The sequence below is a fragment of the Rhineura floridana genome, chromosome 9 (assembly GCF_030035675.1).
Source record: "Rhineura floridana isolate rRhiFlo1 chromosome 9, rRhiFlo1.hap2, whole genome shotgun sequence".
Taxonomy (NCBI): Eukaryota; Metazoa; Chordata; class Lepidosauria; order Squamata; family Rhineuridae; genus Rhineura; species Rhineura floridana.
The window spans coordinates 88,982,393-88,995,023 of NC_084488.1; the positions used below are offsets into that span (position 1 = coordinate 88,982,393).

At 41.5% G+C, this 12,631-nt stretch overlaps 1 protein-coding gene across 20 annotated transcripts in view; it reads left to right on the top strand.

Moving 5' to 3' along the window:
• ZGRF1 (zinc finger GRF-type containing 1) overlaps positions 1-12,631 on the top strand; it is a 60,984-nt gene that overhangs the window by 7,454 nt on the left and 40,899 nt on the right. For 18 of the 20 annotated variants that reach the window (XM_061585341.1, XM_061585343.1, XM_061585331.1 and 15 more), the window contains exons 5-6: positions 7,402-7,587; positions 8,276-10,436. In XM_061585341.1, coding sequence (XP_061441325.1) covers positions 7,402-7,587; positions 8,276-10,436 — 2,347 coding nt within the window. Of the gene's footprint in view, positions 1-4,457; positions 4,600-7,401; positions 7,588-8,275; positions 10,437-12,631 lie in introns of those variants that run through there. The other 2 variants (XM_061585346.1, XM_061585348.1) reach the window with 2 other exon arrangements.

Consider the following 12,631-nt stretch of genomic DNA (forward strand, 5'->3'; position numbering starts at 1 on the left):
CTCTTTCACCACTTCCATCATTTGTTTCACTGGTTCACATTCACCCTTTCTCTCAGCAGGCATCCACAGTCTATATAAAATCCCATTCTCACACACAACTTGATTCCTCAGTTTGTCAGTGAAAGGAATCTGTTGGGTCAGGGCTTGTTCCTTTATCTGCTTCAAACTTATATCTTTATGCAGCTCTTCCCTGAATTGCTCTGCTTCTTCCCCAGAGACCACTTGATACAGTTTGTCTTCTTCAGCAGGCCTGCTAGTGGTTGCTATGGTGACCTGAGGCTGGTTAACAGATTCCACCCTGTTTGTTTCAGCCCCCCTTAATATGGCTTCTTTTTCTCTGCCAATTTGCTGTCGGGTCACTACATAGATCTTTCCTTGGGCACCCATTACATCCCTTCCCAGTATTACTGGTTCTTGTTGCTGGGCATTAATGCCTACTTTATATCGGCCCTCTCGGCCTCTCCAAGTCATTTCCACCAGGGCCACAGGCAAACTTTCTGGTTGACCTCTCACTCCTTGGATAGTCACAGTTTCCTGAGGTAATATTACCTCAGATTTTATTAAATCTGGCCTCAGTAATGTCTGAGCGGCACCAGTATCAAGCAATGCCCAATAATTTGCCCCTTGTACACTCACTTCCTCTCTCAGACTTGAATCAAGGTCTGTTACTTCTGTCCAGTTTATCTGGCAGAACTGAACCTTTTTTGCTGTTTCTAAAGCCTTGGGCTCTGTTTTCACTGCCCTTGTCTGAGCAGGATTACTAATGGGGTTGGCAACCTCACATTGAAAACGTAGGTGCCCCGGTCTACCACATTTGTAGCATAATTTCTCCTCACTTTTAGGGTACACAGATCCACTCTGGGGTGTCCTGTGCCCTTCAGATTTTACTGGAGGACTCACTCGCTGTGGTACCACATCCCTTCTGCCAGCACTATATGGTCTGGGTTTAAACTCTCTTGATGTTTTCCCCACCCAGCCAGTTCTATTGGAGGCGAAGTGATCCGCCATCTCTGCGGCCTCCTGCACAGATGTAGGGGAACGGTCTTTGACTAGGAGCCTTATTTCTGGTGGTAACTGATGGTATAATTGATCCAGTATCATGAGGCTTTTCACCTCTTCCACTGACTGAGCTTTGGCACTACTCATCCACTTTCCAAATATATCCATCAATTTTGCTCCCAGTTCCACAAAAGACCTCCCTGCTTGGATCTGACAGTTTCTGAATAATTTTCTAAAGTAGTCAGGTCCCAGTCTGAACCTTTTGTATACTGCCTCTTTAAACTCAGCATAGGTGACGGGCTTGTCTGAGGGGAAATATTGGTATACCTCAACCAATTCCCCTTTAATCAGGTTTGATAAATACTGCATGTATTTATCTTCAGGTAGCCCCCACAACTGAGCTGCTTTTTCAAAGGTGCTGAGGTAAATTTGAGGATCTTGACCAGGCTCATAGACAGCAAAGTCCTTTGGAGTAATTTTTATTTTTGCTCCATCTGTCTTTCCTTGTCTCCTCAGAGTGAAATTTCTCTCTATCAAATTTGAACTTTTCTACTTGTAATTCAGCATCCACTGCTCGTTGCTTCTCCCTCTCCTCAAACCCCAATCTCATTCTCTCAGCTTCCATCTTCAATCTCTCAGCTTCCAACTCTCGCTGTTTATCTTTTTCCTCAGCCTCAAAGACCCGCTGCTTATCTTTCTCATCAGCCTCCCTCCTCAACTTCTCTCTCAGGTACTCTATATAAGCGGGATTGCTTAAGTATCCTTCTGGGGTCTCTTCTCTGACAGGTTGTTTTTGCTGGGCAGTTGGAAATCCTATAAGTGCTACCCTCAATTCATCTACCCCTTTATCCTCGTGAGGTAAATTGAATGTTATGCACTTCTCCACCAGCTCCTCTCTTTTCATTTTTATGTATTCAGCCATGGTGTTTGAGTTCACTCACTCTTTGCCAGACACTCTTTGCCAGTCACTCTCACAAGTAATCTTGTTTTGTTATTTCTGTTTGCCACACAACTATTAGGGATTGTCTAGTATTCGTATCTCACTGCTACAGCCAACACCTGTGACGTAGTCTCCTTTGTCACCACGTGTCTTTGGGACTCTCTTTGGTTCGTATCTGGATTCTCTGTTGTCCGTATCCCACCGCTACTACCACCACATGTGGTGCGTCCTTCCCTGGCTCTCCCTGTCAGGTTCCTACCTGCTCGTGGTTACTGCCTGCCTCTAGGCACCACCAGGGACTCCACCAGTCCGGACCGCACTCTCTTATGGTTTCCCTATCCGCTCTAGCACAGATCTCAACAGATCCCCCTGCTAGGCAACCACCAGTAACGTCCCAATACTAGTATTCCCAGAGACTCTGAATACTGGTATTGTTATTCTCTTCACCGCTGCCACCATTTGTTACAGTTCCCCTTCAGCCTTGGTCATTACCTTACCCTCCCTTCTGGTCTGTGAAACCCCAGCCAAGGATCAGGCCTTTGGTAAACCAAATTAAGTATTTATTAAAGATAACAAAGCTAACAAGATTAACAAGATTTCTTCTTAAGGCACATAAGCATATGGTTTTACTCAATACTAATCCGAACTCCACCTCCCTCCTTCTTCACGCTCTCCTGGCAAACAACTCTCTCAAACCCCACCAAGCAATCCACGCTTTCTCTTCTCCCCCCTGATTCCACTCTCACTCTTCCTTTTATACATTCAGCCTTTTCAAACACTCAGCCAATCATCTCGCATTCTACTGCCCATTCACTCCCCCTCCTCTTTCACTCCACTTACCATGTATCTTCTAAAACAACAACACTTACCATATATACATTAATATAGGAACATCACAGAGTTCCATAGAGTTAGGCCCACAATACTGAAGGCACGACTGCTTTTTGACACAGGTCATGGTTCTGGCCCATGGAGGACCACAATTAATGCTCCCCTAGATGATCTTGGTAATCAATGTCAAACTGTAATCATGCTTCAATTTCTGGACATTTATTTTCAGCATAGATTATGGTGCTATTATTATTTATCAGATGTGTTAGTCGCTTGTTTCCCAAAGGTGTCCAAGTGACTTACAACATTGTTAAAAACAAAAAAAATATATCATACAATAAAAACAAAATAATAAGACAACAACCCCCATAGAGCCAGAGGAAGCTTTGGCAGCAGACTAAAAACAAAACATCATCATCTCAGTCTATTAAATGCCTGGGGTGAAAAAAATGTCTTTACCTGGCACAGAAAAGACATTGATGAAGGCACCAGGTGGACCTCACTGGGAAGTGCCATTCTGCAGATGGACAGCAGCAACTGAAAAGGCCTCTCCCTTGTCACCACCCTTTAAGCCTCCTTTAGAGAGTGGACCCGGTAAAAGCTCCTCAAAAGATCATCTAAACATTCGGCTAGGTTCGTATTGGGAAAGGTGTTCCAAAGGATACTGGGGTCCTGAGCCATAAAGATCTTTATCAGTCCAAACCAGCACTCTGAATTGGGCTTGAAAGGCTACCAGCAGCCAGTGTAATTGGAACAGAATTAGTATTACAGGCCCACTGTAATGAATTTGCTAGGCACTTCCAGGATAAAATCTTTAGCATCCGCCAGGACTTAGACTCCAGTGTTATAGCAGGTGAATGAAGCGGGGTATCCAGAGCACAGCCTTGTCCTGATTTCTTGGATGAGTTTCAGTTGGTGCAGCTTGAGGACGTTGACAAGGTGCTTGGACAGGTTCGTGCAACCACTTCTGTGCTGGATCCTTGCCCTTCTTGGCTAATAGAAGCTAACAGGGATGGAACAGCCGGCTGGGCCAGGGAAGTGATTAATGCCTCTCTGTGAGAGGGGGTGGTCCCTGGCTGCCTGAAAGAGGTGGAAGTGAAACTATCCCTTGGACCCAGAAAATCTTAATAACTATAGGCCGGTAGCAAATATTCCATTCCTGGGCAAGGTCCTTGAATGAGTGGTTGCATTCCAGCTCCAGACACTCTTGGATGAGACCGATTATCTGGATCCATTTCAGTCAGGTTTCAGGCCTGGTTTTGGCATGGAAACAGCCTTGGTTGCCCTGTATGATGACCTCTGTCGGGAGAGAGACAGGGGGAGTGTGACTCTGATTCTCCTTGATCTCTCAGCGGCTTTCAGTACCATCGACCATGGTATCCTTCTGGGAAGATGGCTGAGTTGGGAGTGGGAGGGACTGCATGGAAGTGGTTCCGCTCCTACTTGGCAGGTTGCCTCCAGAAGGTGGTGCTTGGGGAACATTGCTCGGCACCCTGGACTCTCCAGTATGGGGTTCCGCAGGGGTCAGTCCTGTCCTCCATGCTGTTCAACATCTACATGAAACCGTTGGGTTCGGTCATCTGGAGCTTTGGAGTGCATTGCCATCAGTATGCTGATGACACACAGCTCTATTTCTCCTTTTCATCTTTTCAGGTGAAGCTGTCAATGTGCTGAACCAGTGCCTGACTCTGACAAAGGACTGGATGAGGGCTAATAAACTGAGCTCAATCCAGACAAGACTGAGATGCTGCTAGTGGGTGGTTCTTCTGACCGGATGGTGGATGTTCAACCTCTCCTGGATGGGGTTGCACTCTTCCCTGAAGGAGCAGGTTTGTAGCTTGGGGGTTCTCCTAGAACCATCTCTGTCACTTGAGGCTCAGGTAGCCTTGGTGGCATGGAGTGCCTTCTACCAACTTCAGTTGGTGGCCCAGCTACCCCTGGCGAGGGATAACCTGGCTTCAGTTGTCCATGTTCTGGTAACCTCCAAGCTAGATTACTGCAATGCGCTCTACGTGGGGCTGCTTTTGAAGATGGTTCAGAAACTGCAGCTTGTGCAAAATGCAGTGGCCAGACTGGTAACAGGGACCAGATGGTTCGAACATATAAGACCGATTCTGGCCCTCTCGCATTGGCTGCCTGTATGTTTCTGAGCTTGATTCAAGGTGCTGGTTTTAACCTATAAAGCCTTACACGGCTTAGGACCACAGTTCCTGATGGAACGCCTCTCCCAACACAAACCCATAGATTACTGTGGCCAGGTTACCCTTGTCCAGAGTTTGAAAGTAATTAGTTCCCAAAAAATGAACTACTTGTAATTCATTACTTTTTTGAGGAATGAGTGGGTAATTCCTTTACATTTTGATTGTAATAGGAATAATTTTATTGCTTTTGAGGAGTAATTGTAATTTTGAGAGGGGGGGTGTTGTGTCCAGGTTGAGGCTCAGGAACCAGACCAGTTGGTGAAAGCAAATCAGTTTTTATTAAAGTGATATCCAGACAAAGACTACGCTGTCTCATGAACTTTAACTACTAAACATAACCTGCGACATAGAAGAGAGTTGACAGAACAAGGAACCACTACTCCCACTGTCCCTTAAGAAGGGGGCAAGCGCGCGCGAATTCTCTCACTCCGCCTCAACGTGCCCTCATCCACACCCCGCCTTTCCCCCTTCTTTTGCCGCCTCTTTTGCAGTCTCCTTGTACGTGGTGAAGGGGGTGCAACCGCCCCCTCCCCTTCTGAGAAATCTGACTCAGGTATGGGGGAAAGCGGGGGGCCAATGCTTAAACCATCTGGCTGTTTCTCCTTGCTTTTCCCTGGATCAGGAGGGGGTTGGATTCCTCCTTGTCCTCCCTCCTTCTCCAACTCCTGCAAGCTCGGAGGGGGAGGAGGCGTGGGAAGCTCACGGTAAGGATCTGTGTCTGTCTGACATTCAAGGTCCTCGCTCCCAGACAGTTCTATCTCTGAGATTCCCTTCTGCTCTTCCTTCACACGACTCTGGTCAAATGACCCCCTCCCTCTCCTCATCGTCTGACACTTCAGGGCCCCAATCCTGCATCCTGACAGGGGGAGAGAGAGAGAGGGGAGAGACGGGGGGAGAGAGAGAAGAATTATTCTACTACCTCTGTGTGTTTATTTTTAATATTGTTTTAGGTGACTTAGGTGTGCAGCAGCCAAGGCCAGCACCTTGTAGGCACTCTAGTTTTTTAAAGTAACTTAAGTGTAATGGTAGTAATTACTGTACAGTAAATCAGTTCCTTTTAGAACAATTGTAATGGTAATTTATTCCTTTTTAAATGTAATCTTCCAAGCTCTGCCCCTGCCCAGATAGGGTGGCAGTGGGGCTGCCAGCCAAAGCTGCTGGAAGGCACTCGACCATCGAGGCCACCTGTGCCAAAAGTTAGAGCAATGGATCCAGGAGAACTCCCAGACTGCAAACCCATTCCTTCAAAGGTAGTGTGACCTCATCTAAAACAGGCCACACACCACTCAGCTGGTCAGAGGAACAATTCATCAATAGCATCTCAGTTTTGTCTGGATTTATCAGTTCTCAGTGCATGTATGAAGGTTCCAGCATCCACTCTTAGGAATAGAAGTAAGGTGATAAACAACCAAATGCCTGTTAAAGGTTTTGAGGTTAGAGGAGGTTTGGCTATGAACTATTCCAACAGCGCAATCCTAGTCATATCTACTTGGAATCAAGCATTTACTTCCATCTAGGTACATATAGCATTACAGCATTAGCAGTTGTGCTTTCACAAACTTTCATCAAACATATGGTGAATGAGGCCACTCTCAGAAATGAGAAACAACCCTGCATGGATGTTTTTAGTGCCTTTTTGAAAGGATTGGTTATTATGAAAATGGCTCCAGTTAAAGTTTCCAGACATCTAGTTGTATTGCATTCATGTTCATTTGTTTGTTTCTGTGTCATCTGTAATCAACATCTTTAGTAGACAGTTTCTCTTCTTCTGTGTTATAGGAAGGCTAATTAAACAGCCACAGAGAAGTTTGTTCGTTTGTTTATATATATCCCGCCCTTCCTCCCAGCAGGATCCCAGGGCAGCAAACCAAAGCACTAAAAACACTTGAAAACATCATGAAAACAGACTTTAAAATACTTTAAAATTAAAACAAAACATCTTAAAAAAAAATTTTTTTAAGCATTCAAAACATTTTTTAAAAAAAGTTAAAAACACTTAAAAAAAGGTTTAAAAACATATTACAAAGCAATTCCAACACAGATGCAGACTGGGATAAGGTCTCAACTTAAAAGGCTTGTTGAAAGAGGAAAGTCTTTGATAGGCGCCAAAAAGATAACGGAGATGGTGCCTGTCTAATATTCAATTGAATTACAGTACTCCTACTGATTTTCAGGTTTGAGGACTTGCAGGCATTCAAAGTAACAAATTACTAAAACTAATAGGAAACAACAATGCATAAAAAAATCTAAAAAGTATTTACAAGTGCCAGAAATGAATATTTACAAATTGCCTTGGAAATGTGTATGGAATCATATTTGGGATAGATAGATATTGCATATATAATGAAATGTGGAAGTTATATTAATGCACTAAGTATTGTTTTATTTATGTAACTTGCAACTTTATAATATCTCTCTTTTTCTTTCTAGGTAAAACCAGGAGATGATTTAGAAAGTGAGCAATATTTGATCACAATTGAAGCTCAAAAAGCTTCTGAAACCGATTGTAGTGATCAGCCAAAGAATGCAGAAGTACCAACGTTAATAAGAAATAATTTGAAGTCTTTTGCTTCTTCATCCCTGCATATACCAGTTGGCCTAAAGCGAAAACATACTGTATGTCATTCTTTCTCCCTCCTTTTTACATACACACAAACACATGATAAATGAAGTGTTTTGAATAAGTGAGAAAGCTCTATAACTAGTTAGATGTTGTTAGATCAGCAAGCATATACACTAATTTTATATTATTTGAACTGTATGTGACAATTTCATAGTTGACCATTTTTGCCTTTAGCTCTTCTAATATAGGGTGCTCCAGGTCATCTGCTGAATTGCACATGGACTAACTGAATGGCTGAGTGTGTGCTGTGTGAGAATGGATGAATTTGAGTGTTATGCATTGGGGGGTGTGTGTGTGTGAGAGAGAGAGAGGGGGGGAGGGGGGGGGGAGAGGGAGGGAGAGAGAGGGAGGGAGAGAGAGGGAGAGAGATTAGCCATGAGGGAATGCATCTCTTTAGTAGTAACTTCCCTATCTCTGTAGTACATGGAGCTGCACATCATTGTTTCACAGGGGGGGGTTTGTATACTATTAAGGAAACTGTAAAAGTTACTTTATCCCACTGCATTAGTTATATTCAGATTCTGTTATCAAAGAACAATACTTTGAAGACTTTTATTTACTGATTCACTGAGATATTACATCATGAATATAGAGTAAGCGAATATTGTGCATTAATCTGCTTCTTAATTCTAAAATCTCAATTGCTAAATTTGCCACAAAATTAAAATGTTGTTTTTCTAGGGTTTCCAAGGGCCATGTCAAGTGGAAAAGAAAATGACAACAATGGAAGCTTCTGCAGCAGTAATATCTCCTTCATCCATGGCTCCTCATTCATACTTTCCTTCTCAGTTCTATGTCAACTCTCCGTTATTTTCTGTTCCTTACAAGAAGAATGAAGAGATTGACTTACACTTCAACTTCAGTCGGAATACTTTCATAGCGAATGACAGAAATGCTCATTCTGTGACCTCACTGGCTTTCACACCTTATGTTAATGATAATAAAGTGGTCCAAAGTAGAAACCATAGTACTGATGGTGCAGATGCTGAATATTTAGAGACAGGGATTGAATTGGATAATGGAACAGTCAACTCAAATTACCATGCAAGTACTAATGTGGCAGTTTTGCAGAATGTCAGGAGTAAAGCACAGATTTTATCACTTCTGAATGGTGAGGGAAAGCATTTTAAAGTTCCAGAGGATGAAACTACTGCTTCATTGGAAAATGTACCACTGACAATAATGAAATCAGAATTTCATCAGAAATGTCAGCTTCTATCTGAACCATCAAGAAGCAGAGAGTCTTTCTTCAAAGAGAAGATCGTACCTCTGTCAGGCTCCACAAACAACACTACCAAAGAAACCATTAAATACACAGTGCCACCACATTTCTCAGAAAAAAATGTGCAAACAAAAAGCCGATGGGATGCATACTTGCCATCATCTTTAACAGAGAAATCTAACAAAGATGATGGAGAATACAGTAACAAGAATGTTAGTGATCTTCTGAAGGACAATGGTACTGATAATAGGAGCCAATACAGAGAGGATCATAAAAAAATGCCTGCTTCCTTGGAAATTAGTATTTCTTCTGTCAAAATTCAGCCATGTAGCATTGTACCACCTGAATCAATCAGGAGGAAAGAGAATGACACTGAAGCTTTGCCATCTGTTGGTAGTATGAATTATTCAAATTGTATAAATGCACTGAAAATGTTTGAAGACAAACACCCCACATTCAATAAATACACACTGATTGATAATTTGAATGGCTTTTGCCAACAGTCACAAAATGAATCTTATCCAATAACATGTTCTGAAATGAATTCTGCAAATTCTGCAGAAGGAGAGTTTGGAGATAAGCAGCTTACAGAGGTTAACTTCAGTCTCCTAGATAAACTAGAGTTTAGTGACACGGAGGATGGAAAGCTTCATATGAATAGCACACTTTCACAAGGTTCAGTATGTTCTAAAGAGGACACTGAAGCACAGCTTGAGATCAGTGTTCAAAAGAACTGTGACATGAAGGCATGTAGCAGTGAGGGAAAAGGTAATGTGCAGCCAGCATTTCTGCAAGACAGAGGTGTGAATTATGTCTCAGAATGTCAGCGAGTACAATTTCATGAAGAAATCTCTGAGAAACCTAATAAAATAGAAGAAAATCATGTAACTCTTCCATTTTTAAAAAAGTTGCAACATTCAAAAGCTACCATCATTAATGAAAAGATAGAGGCAAATGCAATAAGTATCCAAAATATAGGTGATCAGAGAGATCTTGGTACAGACTTATTAACGGTAAACAACATGGACTGTGAAGTGAACAATAGTGAGCATCATAATCCAACAACTCACCTTGGAAAAGGGAATGTTCCTGCTGTTTTAAGTAGTTGCTTCATGGACAAAAGTAATGAGAGAGGTATTGAGGTTGGAGCAGATAGCTTACAGCCTAGTTCCATAGATATTTGTGATAACATGAAACAGAGTAACTATTTGCTAGCCTTCACTGAAAAATATAATATTTCCCATGGTTTCCCCCAGTATATTTTAGACAAACATGATGCTGCTTCAGAAAAAAATTATCTGGATTTCAGGCCAATCACTCACCCCTTTAATTGTGGGACTTCTTCAGATGAATCACAAATGAGTAAAAATGAATTTGAAAATGCAGTAGATAGCCTGAATTTTTTGTACAAATCCAATGAAGATAACAAAAAGGATTCTATTTGTGTTAAAGCTTCAGTTGATTCTTCAAGCCTTCCTCAGTTGGTAAATGGTTTCAGCCTGTTAAAATCACTTACAGAACACAGCACAGCCTTAGAGAGCCTGCAAATGATAGAGGAAAATACTTTATCGTTACAGAAAGAGAAACAAAGAAAAAAACATGAGGCAACGGGACCTGAAGGTTATTAGCCTCTAATTTTAGACTTTTATTTTAAAATGATTGACTATAATTTTCTACTGGTTTCCTAGTTCCTTTTTCCAGTATAGAAATTTCAGGAATTTAAGTTCTGTCAACTGTCTCCATGTGGTATATTCGCTTCTAAGAATTTCTAGCCATGAATAACACACATCTGTTTGCTTTGTTTTTAGAAAGTTAGATCTAACACTCATGGAAATCAGTCAGCTTTTCAATGGACTTGAATGAAACCTGGGTCATCTACAGCTGCAACTTGATTATATTGTAATAAAACCTATAATACCGTGCTTTAGACCAGGAATGGGGAACCCTCTGGCCCTCCACATGTTGTTGAACTTCCAACTCCCATCATACCTGACCATGTCCCATGCTGACTGTAGCTGATGGGAGTTTAACAACATCTGGAGGATCACAGGTTCCCCATCTCTGCTTTTAGAACATATCTGTTGTAAAGTTTTGAACTGTCATGGTAGTGCTGTAAATGTTATGTAAGCCTGGGACATGAAGGAGTATGCAGAGCTTGGAAATGTTACTTTTTTGAACTACAACTCCCATCGGCCCAATCCAGTGGCCATGCTGGCTGGGGCTGATGGGAGTTGTAGTTCAAAAAAGTAACTTTTCCAAGCTCTGGGAGTATGATGTGTACTTCCTTCTCCTGCGTGACTTCTCTCCTTTCCATGGTGTAGTTTTATGTCTGGTTTGGTTCTTGCTAAGGTTTACATAGCCAGGTTCCCTTGCTATTAGGGTTTTTCAAGCCTATTTTAAATCCTGATTTCAAATGCTGATTAAGAAGGAATATCCTGGTTAGTGTTAAAACGTGGTTAGCAGATGTAATATTATATCATAAAGTGAACCATGGAAAGAATAAGGGAATTATTGCTATGTTATATTGCACAGAGGGGTAGAAGAGAAAGAATGCCCTCCAAACCAAGTATATTTACACACTTATCTAATCGCTAGAAGATTAGAAGCATTATATCTGCAATTATCTTTATATAGGTCTTTTATGGCTCTACATATATTCATTCTGAGCTAAACTAAATGGCATTTGTCATGGAGTTTACTCTTGCATATATTTTTTCACAGTTTGGAGTGGGAGAAGTATTGGGTTTAGATAGTTTTGGCAGTTGGAGAGGGGTTTTTGTCCCCACTGCAGTCCTGATCAGAACCACTGCCGTCACATATGCCTGCTATTCACAATGGGAGAGAAATTCTCATTGGTACCAATGTGAGCTTCTCACCCATTCCAAGCAGTAGGCAGGGGTTGATTTTGAATTAGAACATGGTAGGGATAAAGGTTTAAAACCCCTCTCACCCATATACTATTGTTCTGATCCAGCTTCCCACACTCTCAGCTATTTGTGAAAGAAAGAAAAAAACTGCAAGGGCAAACTACATAATGTCACATCTATATCTTCAAAGCCTTTGCCTATAATTCATTTATCATGTCATACTTCTGAATGTAAACATTAACAGTAGCACTGCAATCCTATCCACATTTGAATGAAAATAAATTGTGCTGTGTTAAATGGTACTTAAGCCCTATTAAATATGTTGAGGACTGCAGCTTTAATATAAGATTTTAAAAAAGAACACTTATTTTCATATATCAAAACTATATCAATAAAAGAAATCATGGAAGCCTATGACAGATGAAACAATTTAAATTAGTTTACATATCCAGACAAGCAGTTTAAAATGCTTCAGTCAAAATGGCTAGAGAAGAACAAAATACCACTTACTTGTTCAAATTTTTCCTTAAATATTCTGTAGTCCAGTACAATTTTAAAAATGTCTTACTGCTCTCAGCAAGACTACCCCACTGTAGATTGTCTTACTTAAAATACTCTTATTTTTGAGGAAGGCTAGAATAGCCTTTACTAGTTTCAAGCATTCCAGGGTCTCTTTAATTAGTGGTGAATAATGTACTTCATTGCATTGCAGCAACAGAGTTGGGAGGTTCCAAAAGGCTACACTGTACAGCTAATCAACTTGCCTTCAATAATCCAGATAGACAGACTGTAAATGGATTGTGGATATATTATCCAGTGGGCTACCTGCAGATTACATAAGCAAGTAATACTAGCAACATACTGCAGGCGAAGGAAACTAATGTAGGATCTCTAGCCAATTTGATTTGTGTGAAATGCCTTTCCAGCTCTAATATTATTAATACCTTT